Source organism: Colobus angolensis, unplaced genomic scaffold, assembly GCF_000951035.1.
Source record: "Colobus angolensis palliatus isolate OR3802 unplaced genomic scaffold, Cang.pa_1.0 Scaffold382, whole genome shotgun sequence".
Lineage (NCBI taxonomy): Eukaryota > Metazoa > Chordata > Mammalia > Primates > Cercopithecidae > Colobus > Colobus angolensis.
This window is the reverse complement of record NW_012117177.1, coordinates 978395-995022: the sequence shown is the minus strand read 5'-3', so window position 1 is coordinate 995022 and position 16628 is coordinate 978395. Positions and strand designations below refer to the sequence as shown.

General features: G+C 43.4%; 1 protein-coding gene across 5 annotated transcripts; it reads right to left on the bottom strand.

Annotated features, from left to right (window-relative positions):
* Nucleotides 1-338: 338 nt before the first annotated feature.
* Nucleotides 339-16548, bottom strand: PLP1 (proteolipid protein 1). Of its 5 annotated transcripts, XM_011954444.1 has the most exons (8): nt 16342-16548; nt 15986-16135; nt 7184-7370; nt 6226-6487; nt 4992-5160; nt 4449-4522; nt 3563-3628; nt 339-2433 (listed from the first exon to the last, which is right to left on the bottom strand). In XM_011954444.1, exons 2-8 carry the CDS (start codon nt 15987-15989, stop codon nt 2362-2364), a joined length of 834 nt encoding a protein of 277 aa, XP_011809834.1. In that variant the 5' UTR covers nt 15990-16135; nt 16342-16548; the 3' UTR covers nt 339-2361. The 5 variants fall into 5 exon arrangements, with proteins under 5 accessions (XP_011809834.1, XP_011809833.1, XP_011809836.1 ...); XM_011954443.1 differs by lacking the exon at nt 16342-16548 and having other exon boundaries at nt 15986-16195; XM_011954446.1 differs by lacking the exon at nt 16342-16548 and having other exon boundaries at nt 6331-6487; nt 15986-16195.
* Between the last annotated feature and the right edge of the window lie 80 nt (nt 16549-16628).

Genomic DNA, 16628 nt, shown 5'->3' with positions numbered 1-16628 from the left:
TTGACAAAGTAACCATGGTTGACTCTGAACACTCTAAAATCCAACTTCGAAGAGAAAAGAAACCTTTAAGTAGGCAATAAACTGGTTTCAACATCTGTGTTTTAACACAAGCTCAGACATGTACTTATTGAATTTTTTGGGCAAATTACTTTGCCTTTATTTCTTAGTGTCTTCAACTATAAAAATAGAAGTAATCTATTCATCTACTATTTATTTCAGAGAAATGTTATGAGAATGACTTGGATGACCTGAAAAATGAATGAGCTCCTTGAACAAGGTACGATTATTAAGTTTCTATTGTGAAGTCAAATAGAACAATTCATTCAAAGGACACGATGTTTGATTGAGAACATTCTTAATTTTATTTTCTTTAATTTTATAAAATACACTTTGTAAGATAAGTTTCTAAAAGTTTATCCTTTATGTGTGTTAAAATTGCAATTCTATATCAGAAATGAAGGAAACACTTTCAGTTGATTAACTCTCTTTGTGTGTGTATATATGTGTATGTATGCATGTGAGGTTTTCAGGGAAGGGTTGGTTATTTGTTATGTTATTAAATCAAAACAAAACGCAAGGTACGGATTACTTCACTGTCCTTTATCTTGATTGGTTTCTTACAAAACATTTTCCCTCTCCTCCCTCTATGCAGCCTGGAAGCTTATCTTGTATACTGGTTTGAAAACAAGTATCAAGTGTCTTTTTGTAAAGATCTTACATCTCCTTAAATATTTCTGAAACCACTTTGGGGGAAAAGAACAACACAACTCTTTACAACAAAAGAGCTGTAGTACAAATCTTTCCTTCAATTAAAACCAATCAGACTTTTTTTTTTTTAACCCAAAGTTAACAAAAACAGGAAAAGACTGAAATCTGGGAGCTATTCAAGTTTCAAACTCTTTCTGCCTGTAATTTTTCCTGGAAGCTTACCAACTGAATAGCTGATGACTGGTGCATTCTGTTATGTGATCTATATCAGGAGAAAATAACCTTTATGTTAAACTTAACTCTTAACACACCAAGATAACATTGCTAAGTAAAATCATTTTCCATTAGCTAGAAAGAACGATTAGATTACTCAAATTGAGATTCAAATTCACCAAATCTGTTTCTGCAAAGGCAGAATACTTGTAGAAAATCCCAATAGATTCATTTAACTAGCCAATTTTTAGTATGATTTGTGATGCTTAATGTCCAATTTTCCTATCTCAAAAAAGAGTCATAATCAAATAATTATTCTCCATACACTTCTGATGCAACCCCAAATAAGTAATAAACAAACTGGAATACACGAAATGTGCATCATTCTAAAACAAATCAAGATCTTCAAATCCCCTACGATGACTGAATGGATAATACCCCATGAAAAGAGCACCATTGTGAAGATATGACAGAGGCCAGAGTACACAACTAATTAAAGAAAAAAAGACATGCTATCCAAAGAGTTATCTATCCTGTGTCTACCAGAGGGCCATCTCAGGTTACACCGTTAGCCACCAGCAACTACTGCTCCTTAGGCCAGTCTGTTTTCATGTAAGCTAGTTTCCTTCTATTCTCAGCTCCTTGGAAACCACAGGGTTGTCATGGTAGCTGTTATCAAGGAGAAGGGAGTGAGAAGATGCTGACAACACCCTGTTTCTCTTCCCTAACGAGGTGTAAGGCCAGATGCCCCCTTCGTCTACACAGATTCTATGCTCCCTTATGCTGTAAGTAAGGTTGGCTGAGTTAGGGCTTCAGTAGTCCATCACCATCGGGGTCAGTGCTCTCTTTCTGTGGGTGAAAGATCCTTGCTTTGACCCCCTTCTCCCAGCTGCAATAGGCAGATTTGGGCAAACGCTCTTATTGTTTTTCTGACATTCTTTTTTCTTCTGTCTTCAGTGGTAATAGGGAGACCAGAGTGAATTCTGTTTTGTACACCAAAGAGAATATATTTGGCCCCTATAGATGGCAAGGGGACCAAAGACATTCCTTCTCTGTACCTGAGCATCTTTCCTTCCACTTTGTTTCCATCAGTGGAAGTACTCTTTGAGAAGAAATTACTTTCTGATCCTCAGGAGATGCTTGAAAATTCAATTAGAGCCTCCATTCCTTTGTGACTTGCAGTTGGGGAGTCATCTTCTTAGGCATTTCCCATTTCTAGCAGGAACCAGCTGTGAAGCAAAATGACTAAAAGAGGTACATAAGAGGGGAGAGTCCAAAGAGAGACCTTAATCACTGCAAGACTCTCCTTTCTTGTTACACTCGTCAAGTAAGAAGAGGGCCAATCGGTGGCAAAGGCAAAGAGTTAAGATGGGAGACGCAGCATTGTAGGCTGTGTGGTTAGAGCCTCGCTATTAGAGAAAGAGGGATTTCTATGGGGGATCAGAACTTGGTGCCTCGGCCCATGAGTTTAAGGACGGCAAAGTTGTAAGTGGCAGCAATCATGAAGGTGAGCTGTAGGGAACAGAAGAGAGAATGTGAATGAGAGAGAAAAGAAAGAATGCCCTCCTCAGATCCCTTTGGGAATGAGGAAGGGTAGAAATAAAATCATAACTGAATAAGGGAAAAACTCCTGCTCTGCAAAAAACAGTACATCCTAGGCTTGGCTTTCTCCATATACACTTGACTGGAAGTCTGATGTCTCCGAGGCATCACAGGTCTCACGGCCCAGGCCCAGAGAATCAAATCATAAAGATTTATTCCACACTTCTGTTTGATCTAGCACTGAGTTTTCCTCAAGGAAGTGAACAATATTTGGGCTTTGCCACATCTGTATGTCCGAGTGACTTAGAGTCATAGGGTGCTTGCTGTAGACACACAGCCACATCATGCAGTACCGCCCTCCCCTGGTTAATGAATCAATTTATTTTACAAGATGAGAAATTACTTGACTCTGTATAGAAACCTTAGCAGTAGGGGCCAGGAGTTCTGTGAACTCATCTTGTCTGATCACTGCTCATAAAACGACTTCAGATAAATCACTTCACCCTTCAGTGCCTTACATTTTTAATCTGCACAATGAGCACACTACATTCACAGGGCACTGTAACACTATCAGCAAGACCTGGGACATAGCATTGTATTATAGTCAAAACAATTCTAATAATGTTAGGAGGTCCTCCCAGTAGTTCCACATGAGTAACTAAATCCATTGGAGAGTATCTAAGGTGGATTCATATTGACAGTATGTAGAATTCCAGGCTATAGCAAGTCATGTTTCGTGATGTTTCAGTGTTTTGTCATTGATCTGATCAAAATGTATTGAGAATTAACCGTAATTTATGACTGCAAAGTACTTGGCAACATTACATGTTCTATAAATACTAAACATTATCATTGTGTCTATGAATCTCTTACCCCCTCTTTCCTCATACCACTTTTCTTGTTCCTATCTAATCTGTGATGTTTTTCTGCCTTGCCAATGCAAGTAGAAGTACAGAGCCTCTACCCTTTGCTATTTTCCCAGAAGCTTCCCTCCAGCATTTCAAGGATGGAAGCAGTCTACCTTCTTGCCTTTCAAAATAGCTGTACCCACACTATCTCAGTCCTATTTACTTGCCAAGATCATTCAAAGTCAACTCACCAGGGAAATCAGTGTAGCTGCAGCCCCCACAAATGCAGCAATAAACAGGTGGAAGGTCATTTGGAACTGCAGGAAAATGAAAGAGGAAGAACTGTTTCTTGCAACAGCAATAATATGCCTCAGTGTAAATCATGAATACAGCTTTCTGAATGTGTTGATATCTTTCTTGTGTGTTAATTCTACATCTTCAACTAAGTTTTCACTTCCCTAAATGTGGGCCTCCCAGTCTTCAGTGTATACCATAGCACCTTGCCCATAACACCCAGAACACAGAATACTCATGAAATAGCATAGTACTCCAAAATAATGAACTGGTTCCCTACAGTTGTGCCCAGGGGTCCAAAATTTAAAGTCAATATTTTGCTTGCAAAGAAATAATTTACTGCCTTTCTTCCCAGTATTCACTTTTATTCCCCTTGCCTCATTTATATATAATATCTATTCTCAGTACAGTGCTTTCCTTTTCAAATGTACTTATTTTACCTCTCATTTGAGATAAAGAAGTCCCAAACTGAAAATGTTTTTATAAAACCTATGAATGCCTCTGTGCACAGACCATTTTCTTGATATGGTTTTTAACTAAAGGAATAAAAATTTTCATGTGGGGAATTTTGCCATTGGGCTCTATCTTTACCTAAAGCTACGCACTTCTCTTTTAAGAGGGAAAGGGTTGCTCTATGCAGCTCTATGCAGCTCTAGGGAAAACAGGTGTTTTACCTTCTATGCTCATTGTCTCAGGCATACTTAGCCAATACGTTGTAGAAGGCAATCGGCTAATTCAAAATCCAGCAAAGAGAAACTTTTAGTCCTTAAAATTGAAGACCATGGGTGTAATTTGTATGGTATTATCTACTCCCTTGTAAAATAACCCAAATAACCCACTCACCTCAGCTGTTTTGCAGATGGACAGAAGGTTGGAGCCACAAACCTTGCCAGGGAAAGCATTCCATGGGAGAACACCTAAGTAAGACACAAACATCAACCAGGGTAAGCTTTATGGAGTTACGGGGCCACGTGGAGACTTTCCCCCAGAGCCCTTCTTCCATCTCTAATTATCCTGGCTGTAAATTTGGATTCTACCAACAATCAGGATCCTCTTTTCTACAGGTTTACAAAAAAGAGAAAGTGGTATTGAACAGTGGTGAAACCTTGTGTTTGTTATTGAAATGTGCTGCTTTGGGTTTGGGAACAGCAGTCAACTAGAGTAGGTCTATGTGAACAGCCAAGAAAACTCCCACCACTTCCAAGTTCCCTTCCCAGGGAAGAAACCTCTCTGGTTTCAGTAGGAAGGATTAATAAACTAAGACCCAATCATTCATCATCTTGTATTTTTCTCATAATCACCACCCTCCTTACACTAAGAAAATAACCAAATACATAGTGCTTCCATAGTGGGTAGGAGAGCCAAAGCACCCGTGCCCTTACTCACCATACATTCTGGCATCAGCACAGAGACTGCCTATACTGGCAGAGGTCTTGCTGGGGAAGGCAATAGACTGGCAGGTGGTCCAGGTGTTGAAGTAAATGTACACAGGCACAGCAGAGCAGGCAAACACCAGGAGCCACACAACGGTCAGGGCATAGGTGATGCCCACAAACTAAAATGATTGACAAGGGGTGGTTAGAAATCAGAATCAGCCTGCAGATGTAGAAACACAAACTGGGAGATCCTGGAGTGGCGTGTGCCAGACATTAAAACCAGGTTCCAGGGCTCTCCCTCAAATGAAATTAGTGAGCAGGGCACCTTTGCCAAGGGTCATTGGCAGTATCTACTAGAGAACTGGCCCCAGCATGACGGAGGGTGGGGGGAACAGGTAGGGGAGGAGTGAGGAGGATCCCTGGGTTAGAGAGGCTTCAGAGGATGTTTTTGGGCAGATAAGGTGTAAAGAAATCAAAACAGATCTTGAAAGAAAGTCGTGCCGTTTTGTGCCTTAGGCTGAGCTTAGAAAATGTTCCTTGCCACAGGAACATTTTTGTTCCCTAGTCATTGAACAAAGCCAATAGGAGATTAAAATTTCAGATACAAAACCTTTCTAAGCTAACTGCTGGCCACAAAAAGACATTGCTAGAACCCACACATGTTCAGCCCCCAAAGGATCTTTAACTGCAGAGACTGAAAACAAATGTGCCCCTCACTCAAAGCATGGATAACCCTCAGGCAATGATAAAACATTCAACATGCAAACCTACTCCAATGCCCTCTGGGACCTCCAACAGCGCAGGATCCCAGAATATTGTAAATTTCACCTTGGAGTCAATTATTTAATTTTTATTATCGATCCTCCCTCTCAGATCAGGTGCCCAAGTCTCAATCACATTTTAGATTCTTGTCCAATTAGATCTTCTCTTGTGGTCCCTGCTAGGAAGGGAGTAAAGGGATACCAACAGATGGCTTAGAAATGGTCTGATTGTACAAAGCATCCCACAAAACTCATGCTTTCCATTTTGAGAAGAAATTTGCTTAGGGAACCTTTGAAAGGTGAGGCTAAGCCAGCTGGGCACCACGTTCTTCCTGACCTTCTCGTTCGGCTGCAGCCATCGCTTCCTCACTCAAATGCCAGGCCCCTAGAGAGGACCCAGCCTTGGGTGGGGACGAGGCCACAGACTCGTGCCCAATTTTCCCCCACCCCTTGTTATTGCCACAAAATCCTGAGGATGATCACCTTGTCGGGATGTCCTAGCCATTTTCCCAAACAATGACACACCCGCTCCAAAGAATGAGCTTGATGTTGGCCTCTGGAACCCCTCCCCTTCTGGCCCCCTGTTACCGTTGCGCTCAGGCCCTTGCCGCAGATGGTGGTCTTGTAGTCGCCAAAGATCTGCCTGACTGCGCCGGTGGTGTAGAAGCCCTCAGCCAGCAGGAGGGCCCCATAAAGGAAGAAGAAAGAGGCAGTTCCATAGATGACATACTGGAAGGCATGGATCCTGCATTAACAGGTAGACAAACGAGACCAGGGAATCTTATTAATTGAAGACCTGGTTCCTTTCCCCACATAAGTGAGGTATACACCAGAGCGAGCACCTTAACAAGGCTAGGGATTCTCTAGAGGAATCACCAGGTTCCTCCTGCATGCTTTCACCTTATCTTTGTTGAAATAAGTGAAGACAGGGTGTACGTGACCAGAAACCTATGCTCCTCCCGCCACACCTTGCTTACCCTGGGACCTGGAGAACCAGGGACCTACTCTCCCTGCCCGACCCTTCAGACATGCTACCTCACAGGAGTGGGGAGCTAGACAAGAAGAAAGGTGGATGAAGGAACAGGAGCCTAACTTGTTCTAGGAATAGGGGAGGCTTAGTGCCTCCCTTGGCTTCTCCATACCTGCTACGCTGGAGGCTCCAACTTGGGCAATATTAACTACATCTAGCAGAAGTCAGAACACGTGTAAGAAAATAAGGGGCAGGGGTGGGAGGGGCTGACAGGCAGGCAGGCAGACCTCTCCTTTCTGAATGGGCTTCGAATGTGGAGCAGGAGAGATCTGCACAGAGGGAAGACTCAGGAATCTGCTCTGGCTCCGCCCCAGTCCCCTGCTAGTTACTAAGATACTGAAGAGTTCTCTATCTCCAGGATGGAAAGAGGGGAAAAAAAAGATGGGTCTGTGTGGGAGGGCAGATACTTACACATTGATGAGATACTCATAGTCCTGGTAGTTTTTGGAGAAATAGGTCTCAATTAGCTTTTCTGTACCAGTGAGGGCTTCATGTCCACAGCCACAGAATAGTGCCACCCCAAAGAAACACAATCCAGTGGCCACCAGGGAAGCAAAGGGGGCCCCTACTAGACATCTTGCACAGCACTCTAACAAGCCTGGGGAAGAAGAAGGGGAAACAGTCAGGCATATCCAGTAGGTAGTTCATGCCACTCAAACCTCTCTGCCAGGCCAGCCAGGCCCGGTGCTCAGAGGCTCAGAGATAGTGGGCACCCCAGAGTCAAAAAGCAGGAGCGGCTAGAGATTTTGGCTTTCAGCATGTAAGATTGACCCAGAATCCTTACTTTGTTTCATCCTTGAAAATAAATCTTTGGCCGGGAGCCGTGGCTCATGCCTGTAATCCCAGCACTTCGGGAGGCTGAGGCAGGTGGATCACATGAGGTCAGGAGTTCGAGACCAGCCTGGCCAACATGGCAAAACCCCATCTCTACTAAAAATACAAAAATTAGCTGGGCATGGGCGCATGCCTGTAATCCCAGCTACTCAGGATTCTGAGACAGGAGAATCTGTTAAACCCAGGAGGCGGAGGTTGCCGTGAGCCAAGATTGCACCATTGCACTCCACCCTGGGCAACAAGAGTGAGACTCTGTCTCAAGGAAAAAAAAAAAAAGAAAGAAAGAAAATAAATCCTTACCTTTTATTGTCAGAATTTAAAAAATATTTAATAAATAATAATAATTCAGCAATTCAAATAGCAAGCCAGAGAGATTATGAAATCAGTCCCTTCTTTCTTATTGTTCTGGTCTGTTTGTTTGCTTACTTATTTTAGTCATTCGTCAACTATTTATGGAATACTCACTATATGCCCAGCATTATGCTGGGTGTTATATGGGATAAGAAGAGAGAAAAGACACAGACTCTGCCATATGGGAGTCTTCAATTTCCTGAGGAAGAATTAGCTAGGTAGACCTAATATTTTCAGCTAACAATTCAGGCAGCCAAGTAAGTGGTAAGAGAGGGTAAATGCATTTGGAGTTCCAGGAAGGGATGAGTGCAGGCCAGAGATGCTGGTATTGTCAGACAGGATTTTAGCATGAAGAGCATTCCAGGTGGAGGAAACTTTGGAAATTGCATGCTCCTGGATATTTTTGAGCATCGTGTGTATTTGTTGCAAGGAATGCTTGATTCTTCTTAGTTTACATATGGGAGGAGTAGTCCAAACAGGAGGGAGCTAGCGCAGGACAAGAAATGAAAATAGGAAGATTGATATTACTTGCAATAATAAAAATGCAGGCTTAATGATTTTAGACACTTTGCATGGTGGTGTTGTCCTCCTATAATGCAGCTTGGCTGATGTCCCCACACTCAGTTATAGACTGAGATTCTGTCAAAACAGCTACAAACAGACTTTATACAAAGTCAGCAAAGCATGAAACATCTTTCTGGCACTAGAAGAACACACCAGTGCCTGGGAACACATGTGTCTTAAAGTGCTAAGAGTCCCTGAGATCCCCAGACCTGGTATCCCAGGCCCTACGCCAGTGTTGCTGAGAAACAGGAAAGGCACACAAGAAGTCACAGGCTCTGAAAGCAGCTGTGTTCCAAGTACTAGTCCCATGCTGTAAGATGTCATATGGAGTGAACCTTAGCAAATGCCAAGTAGATGACTGACTAGATGAGGAAAACAATGGCTTCCTCTGGCCTCTTCGCCAGATCCCTAAAATGTAGAAGAAATGAGAATGTTAAGCTCTTCAGAAAAAAATTCTTAATTCATATGTATGTATATATATAAATATATGTGTATATATATATACATACCCACTGATGTTATATTTCTGTAAACACAGTATACACATGCACGCACACAAATACTCAGCAAATGTACTGGGAAGCTGCTATTTTTGAATAAGCAGGTTGTGACAGCTTGTACAATAAAAATAAATTGTATTAATTACTAGGCTTGGATTTTTGTATTCAAGCATTTCTCTAAGCCACACTCACTTTTCTATAGGGTACCAGGGAAAGGGGACTCCTTTGCCTGATTCTGTTAACATTAGTTACAGTTTTTTAGCCCAGAGAGCTTGAACACCTGGTGATTTGCATGGCTGAATTGCATCAATGTGAACAGATTTGGAAATACCAAATTATCTCTGTCATGGTAAAATTGAGGCAGAGGCATTTGCCTCTGTTCTCAGAGACACAAAAGGAGTGAGTCCTATTACCCACCATCTCCTGAAATGACAGCCCTTTCCTGGCCTTCAAAGAGGTTCTTCTTCAAAGATACTTGTGTGTCACACCAAAGATGAGGCTCAGAAGCCCAAGCCAAACAAAGTAAGCAGCTAACATTTGAAACAGAACTTCCTTTTCCAAGAATTAAAGCATTGCTGCCAGGAAACTTGGCCTCTATGAGAAGCAATCTGTAGCTGTGCTGCTGTGAGTGGAGGCTGAGTTTACTCAGCATGAACTTTGCAAACGTGCTTGGGAAGAGTGTCTTTTCAGAACTGGCCCATGCATGTGCCTGTGTGTGTGCACATGCACGTGCATGCATGTGTACGAATCTGCACATACACACATGTGTACCATAGAGAAAAACCCAACAACTGAAATCGATTGTTGTTCTCAGAAAACATTCCAGAAATTGATCTTCCTTTTTCTCAACAGGTTAAGATACTAGATTCAGCCTATAAGTCAAGAAAAGGAGCTTAGAAGTAAACAGTACTGCCATTTTCCTTCTCTGCCTGTCCAACTCCTCCCCACCCCCAAACTCTTAGACTCTTCTAGTAAAGAAAGTCTCTGAAGCCTGGGAATAGGGGGAGAGGAAGGTCAGTGACCCCACTGTTCCCTTTCTCCCCAGCACAGGGTCAGGGCTTGGACAGAGCCCTCCATAGCTCCCCCGGACAAAGAAGCCTTGTTCTTTCCTGAGATCTCAGGAGCCTGATTGGTATTCCACAGGGGCCTGCAGGCCGGGGGGTGGGGAGGGGGTCAGACCCAGGGAACAATGGCAGGACTGTTTGTTTAGCCAAGGGTAAGAAGAGCCATCCACCCTAGCAAGTGACCATCTTGGGCCTATTCACTCACCCCAGCATTTTCATCCGGGAAGGGCTAAGTTGTTGTGCAGGTATGGTCAGGGATGGAGGAACTTGAACTCTTGCTAGCCAAAAGAGAACTCCACTTTAAGTTTTAGCTGATGCCACCTCCAGGGTTGCAAAGATGAGGTTGCAAAGAGACACATCCTCTTGAGTGTATCTGATCCCTCAATCATCATCCAAATGACCTGAGAGTGTCATGGATTGTGTTCTTACTGGATGATAAATGGCTAAGCCTTAAGAGCAATTCTGAGTCACCAGATCATAGCCTTTCTTTTTACATCCATTTTTCCTCTATTTTCTTAGAGCTTTAAAAACTTAGCATTCCCTTTTTCTGCTCCACTACAGCTCAAAGCAAGGGACAAGAAAGAAGTAGGCTTTAATGAGTTTCTAATGTAGTCTGAAATAAATGACTTTAGATAAATCTATCACTATTAAGCTATAAACAATTCAGTAATATCAGCATAAGCATCAGATGTTCATCTCTTCACAACCTAGATAAGTGCTTTGGGGGCATTTAAGTTCAGCAGAAGTGAAGAATCTCAGTCAGTCTGTCCAAGCAAGAATCAGATTTTAGATTCTAACTGAGAAAAACTCAGAGCCTGCAAGAAATTATTTTTTCATCAAAGTAGTTAACAATCAAAGCATTCTGAGAAAAGATCCATTGGGCTCCCTTTGATTTTTCACAGTCCAAGAAATGTCTTTGGGTATGTGTGAACAATAGCCTAAAGCCAAAGGCTCTCCATTTCAGAACCCCTCCTGGTTGAAAGGGTGTGAGTTTGATTCAAGAAGGCTGGAAAGGATTCTAGAGGAGAAGTTCCTTGGCTCTCTCAAGAGACATTCTCACATTTCCAGTCTAAGTACAGACTGCGAGATGGGAGAGTTGGCATAAAAGAACCATATAGTAATAACATTTCTCAATGCAACTCAATTGGATTAAACGGCCTAACTTTGATGAGAGGTCATAGAGAAAAATAATGACCCCCTCCAGTGTTTTCCTTTCACTTCTGTTTATGTGAATTCAGTACAAGAATTAAGCACACTAGCAGTGACATAGACGCTAGGAGAAACAGAAGGGAATTAAAAGGCCAGTCCCTTTCTTTAGAAAACTTGAAATCCTGTTGGGGCGAGCAAACTGTGAATCTGTGAATCAAAATCCAAAGCCACCTATAAGCAAATGTTAAAATGGATATAACGAAGTCGTGTGGGCAAAATGTAAGCAAAGAGAACAGATCCTATCATGGTCGGCTACATTTGTATACAAACTCCCAAAACAAGTCTAATCAATCTGTGATAGTTGACACTCCAACTTTAAGCCCTTCTCATCAGTGCTCTTCACAGGGGTCTGACAGATCAACAGAACCAATGTGACTTACACAGGTCCAGGTTCATCAAGGGACTGTGTTGATCCTGATGCTGTCTCTTTAAGCAGGCGCCAAGAGCTCCCAACCCTCCCTCCCTCCTTTCCCATGCCCTGGGCCCGCCTCAAGGACCAGCTCCATGATGGAAATTCAGTGTGAATCTGGGAACTCATCAAAGGAAGGAGAGGAAGGGCTTTCATAGAAAGGAATGGTAGAAAGAGACCAATTGTACCCTGCACAATTCCTAGCCTGTCCCTTGAATCCAGCTGACAAAGGGAGAGATAGAAGAACCGTATACAATAGAGCTAAACAACAGGCAGGCTCATTGAGTGAGAAACTGGCCCCATCTCCCTAGGTCTCAAATCTGCACTACAGTCTTACCCTCCTCCCAGAACCCACCCCTTAACCTCACCCCATGAACAGAGGCCTCCTTGATCAGGGCCTACAGCAGTTGACAAGGCTGAAATGCTAGAGCAGCCGTGACTGGTACTAGGGATGGATGGGGATCAGTGGGTGGGTTCTAGGAGTAAAACAACAATTATCAAGAGGTGCCAGAGACAAACAAAGACTTTTGCTTCTGGCCTTTTCCTGGTCAGACAATGCCCTGCCTATAATCTTGTCTTTCCTACATATCCCTTGTGATATCAGCACTTATATATCACATTCAAGTGCTGGAAAACTGTCCCGAAACCTCTGGGGCCTGGGAATCCAAGCCTGCTGGATAGTCAAATCATGTGGACAAGGTTAACTAAAAAGGAATCTCAGCCTCCTCTTTGGACACAGTTTTAGTATTACCAAGGCAACAGCATCTGGACCATCTTCTTTCCTATACTCCCCACTCCGCTTCAGACACACACACACACACAGAATGAATAATGTACACATTCCAATTTATGTGCAAGCATTGGGAAGCTGAGGTAGGACTTTGATTGTTAAAACTTATCCTTGGCACATTGTCTCCACCTTGCCCACAAATGGGAAGATGAAAGGGAAGTAACTGATAGTAGAGACAATAGTAGCCATACCTTGTTCCTCAGGTCAGTCTCCCACCATTTCCTCCTCTCTCCTTAGTTGCAGTGTGAAGCTGATTTGGGGAACCTTATTCTCTTCCTTGGGACTCTCTTCTAGAGCCCTGCCTGGCAGACAGCTCAGAGGCCAGTGCAGAGCTGAGAGATAGCCCTCAGGGCCATTTTGCAGTAGCCAAGAGGTATTAATCAATCAGTACTTGCTGAGCTTTTGATGTAAGTTTGGCACTGAGTAGGCTCTGAAAGCAAAAAAGGAAGGAAAGGCTGCTCCATTCACCTACCATGGCTGCTGTTACCCTTCCTGATCATGTGACTGTCCTCACTTGGTCTTCTTTAGACCTGAAGTGCTGTGGGCAGGGAAGGCATTTCTACTATTGCTTTTCTACTGTTGCTTTTTTTCAGGACAAAGACCTGTACCCAGGGGATGGCTTTCAAAACTTCAGGATGAGAGACAAAAGCAACGGGGGAAAGTGATGTTACTGGCTGGAGTTCCACCTTAATGGGTTTGGAGACTATATTTCCCCTCCCACCCACCTCCCAGGGTTGAGGTTGTTATTACTCAGATCGGCTCTGAGAGAGTAGTTCTAGTTGTCAGCCTGTTAAGTAAACTTGTAGCTTTCCTAGCTCAGAGCTAAGCCTAAGGCCCCGGAAAGCAGGGTAGACCTTTCAATCTGCCTGGCTCTCCAAGAACTCCTCTGGCTCTGCACGGCCAAAGGGAGAAGTGAGATGGGGAAGGCTGCACTTGATTATTTTAGTCAGTGTCTCCAGGAAGACTAGGTGAACATGCCGGTTGGGATCTGGTTTATTTTTGGCTCCTGGCATTCTTGGGGCATTCTTGCCATTTTGATGGGATTCAGTTAGTCTTCGAGCATTTTATAAAACTGGACCCCCACTCTGCTGCCACACTTTTTGCCTGGGCTACACCCACTTACTCCAAGCCAGCCAAAACTACACTGCTAGGCAAACAGCCACTTTTGGATGGAGGCATCACAGTCTGGTTACCAGGGTAACAGCCACTGTTCTCAGACAACAACAGGCTTGCAGACAATGTTTTGCTGTTCAATAATGGCATTGTGTTTCTGAGCAGAGAATAATCAGCTACTGCTCTTTGGCTTCTTTCTGGTTCCATCGTTATCCCAAAGACTCACTTGAAACATTCCCCTTCCAAATCAAGGCAAAAATTAATGAGTTATCATTTTCCCCATAAACTTTTTGTGCAGACACTACTGAATTAGTGTTCTTCCTTGCTTCCAATCCTAAGGGATTCTATATGGTTGAAGTAGTAAGTTCCCTGTTCCTGGAGGTTATTAAGCAGAGGCTGTATGAACATTTAACTGGTTGTTGTAAAAATGAATCCCGCATTGAAGGTTGGCTCAGACAACTTCTAAAGTTCCTTCCAATCCTAGATTCCATGATATAATGTGTTTACTGCAATTGTTGAACAGCAGTGCACTCCACATCAGAGGTAGTGGCAGTCCGGTACCTTGTTACAGATGATCTATAATTCAAAGTACTTTAGATACTCTGTTATTGAATAAATGAAAACTCAGTGGCTGCTCCATCATATGTACCTGGCCCAAGTATCATCCACCCTTAGGACTGGGGACCCAATGTGCATCCTCAATGGTGCCCTTATCTGCGGCAATCTTCCTCTGGAGGAAACTATCCAGCCTCCATAACAGGCAACTGTCCCTGTGGTCACCTTATTTGTTCCTGTCTTTCCTCAGGGATTTCATCCCCTGAGGAAGTAATATTCAACATCCTTCTTTACTCCCTCTCTGTTTTTAATGCACAACCTATCCAATCAGCTGGGCTGACATTAGATAGGATTCCTGATGTTACCCAGGGCAGGAATTGAGTTCCTCCTACATTCACCTCTCATTTGGCCACACTTAATTGGTCATATGATTCTGACCCAAGCACGCAAAGAAAACCCAACCACCCTGGAAAGAGGAAGAGTCAGCCGGTATACACATTATTGTCTAATAGTAGTTATTATCATGATTTACAGTTGTTACAGATCTTGCCCATTTTCAAAGGACTTCCACATTATTGTTACTTGATTCTCACAACCCTGAAAGTAGACAAAGTAGTTATTGCTATCCCTATTTTCCAGATGAGGAAGTGGTGATTCAGTGACATGACCAAGGTCACATAGTTCATAAGTAGCAGATCTGGGATTTGAATCTGATTTTTCTGACTCCCTGTCCGGTGCTCTATCTCCTGTTTCACCTGAACACATGCTTCATAGTGTTCTTTCTGTGTTTCATGATGAAACAACCTAAAGGCTGAACCAGCTCAATATAATTGCAAATTGATCTCTGTGGATGTTGTCTACTGGGTGCTACATTTGATAGGGAATACATGGGACAACTGAGTCTCATTTCATTTAGTATGTGTTTAAGCTGCTATCTTTGTTTTGCCAAATGTGAGCAATGTCTACAGGGCTCTGTGGAGTCCAATAGGGACAAAGACCCTTGTGCTCTGCACACATTGCTCTGAGTAGAAACCACCACCAGAGCCTCATAGCTTCTGTCTTTGTTCATGGAACCTAGAAAAGCCTTCAATACTCAGTCAAATTAGCAAGAACTCTAATGTCCCAGCAGCCTCCTTGTCACAGCAGAGAGCCCTCAGGAAAACTATGTCTGTGATATCTGCTAGAAAAAATGGTCACCCCTATACGTGCACACACACGCACATATGTGCGCACGCACACACACACACACACACTCCTACCCATATCTGTTTCCCATGGTCAAGCCATTGAGGACTTTACTTTCATTTCCTGAGCCTGAGAATGGCCTCCTCAGCCATAGCCAAGCCTGAGTCCAGCTTGCCCGATCCCCAGCTTCCTATTGATGCCAAACATGGTTCAACGTTTGCATCAAGCAAGCAGTTATTTTGTCCATCTGAGGGCTAGACAGTGCTCAGTGGTCTCCAGCAGAACCAGGAGGGCAAATTGACCCGACCGTTACCAGGGCCTTGGAACCAACGGAAAAGAGAAGATAGAGGGAAGTGAGGGGGTAGGAGGACACATGACCACATCCATCCTGCTGGGCACTCTCTCCAGAGATCTGTGGGACTCTCCACGTGCTGCTGGAATTCTTTGGTAAAAAAGCATCATGCTCAGTACAGCGGAGAAGGAGTTAATCTAACTGAATGTTAAGGAATTTAAAAAGAAAACAAGTGCCAAAACACGACTCATTTAAACCATTGGAATCCCCGAACCCCAAAGTTGGAAATTCTCTTGTGAATTCCTGGGTCCGCTTGAATCTTCAATGCTAAAGTTTTTGAAACTTACCCATGTCTTTGGGACTCTGACTCCAATTGTAGCTGGCTGGCTAGTCTGCTTTGTGGCTGACTTTGTTCAGCTGGAAGAAGGATCCTGGTCTCTCCAGCCTCCTTCTTCGGTCTTTTACTTTTTCTCTCTGAGTATCTTTGTCCTCTCCTCCTGCAATGAAAAGGGCTTTCTGATTGACAGCCAACCCCCTTAAAGGGACAGGCCTGCTTTCCTCCTCCTCTCCTCCTCCCCTTCTCCTCCCCTTTTCCCCACCTCCTCAGGGATACTCCCTTCTCTGAGGGCTCCATCTTCTCTTTCTGCCTTTCACTGCCAATTGTTTCATTTTCTTTGTTTTTCCTTTTTTCCCTAAGGCTTGCCTGGAATTTCACTTTGCTACAGAGACATCTGGAAATGTGGATTGAGGGTGGAAATAAAATGAAGATGTGCTGGAAACTTCCAACTGATCCTTGGGTCTAATTGGTGTGGGATATGCAGCACAAGCATGAGAAGCCATGAAGTGGGAGCCCCAACAGGGGCTTAGAGTCAAAAACTTAGATGTTAGTTCCCAAAGTCCTTCCAAATCTGCCCCAGCTCCCCACATCACTCCTAGCTGCCCTTGGCCCTCTCCACTTTTCCCCTCCCGATTCCTTGGAAAATAAGCATT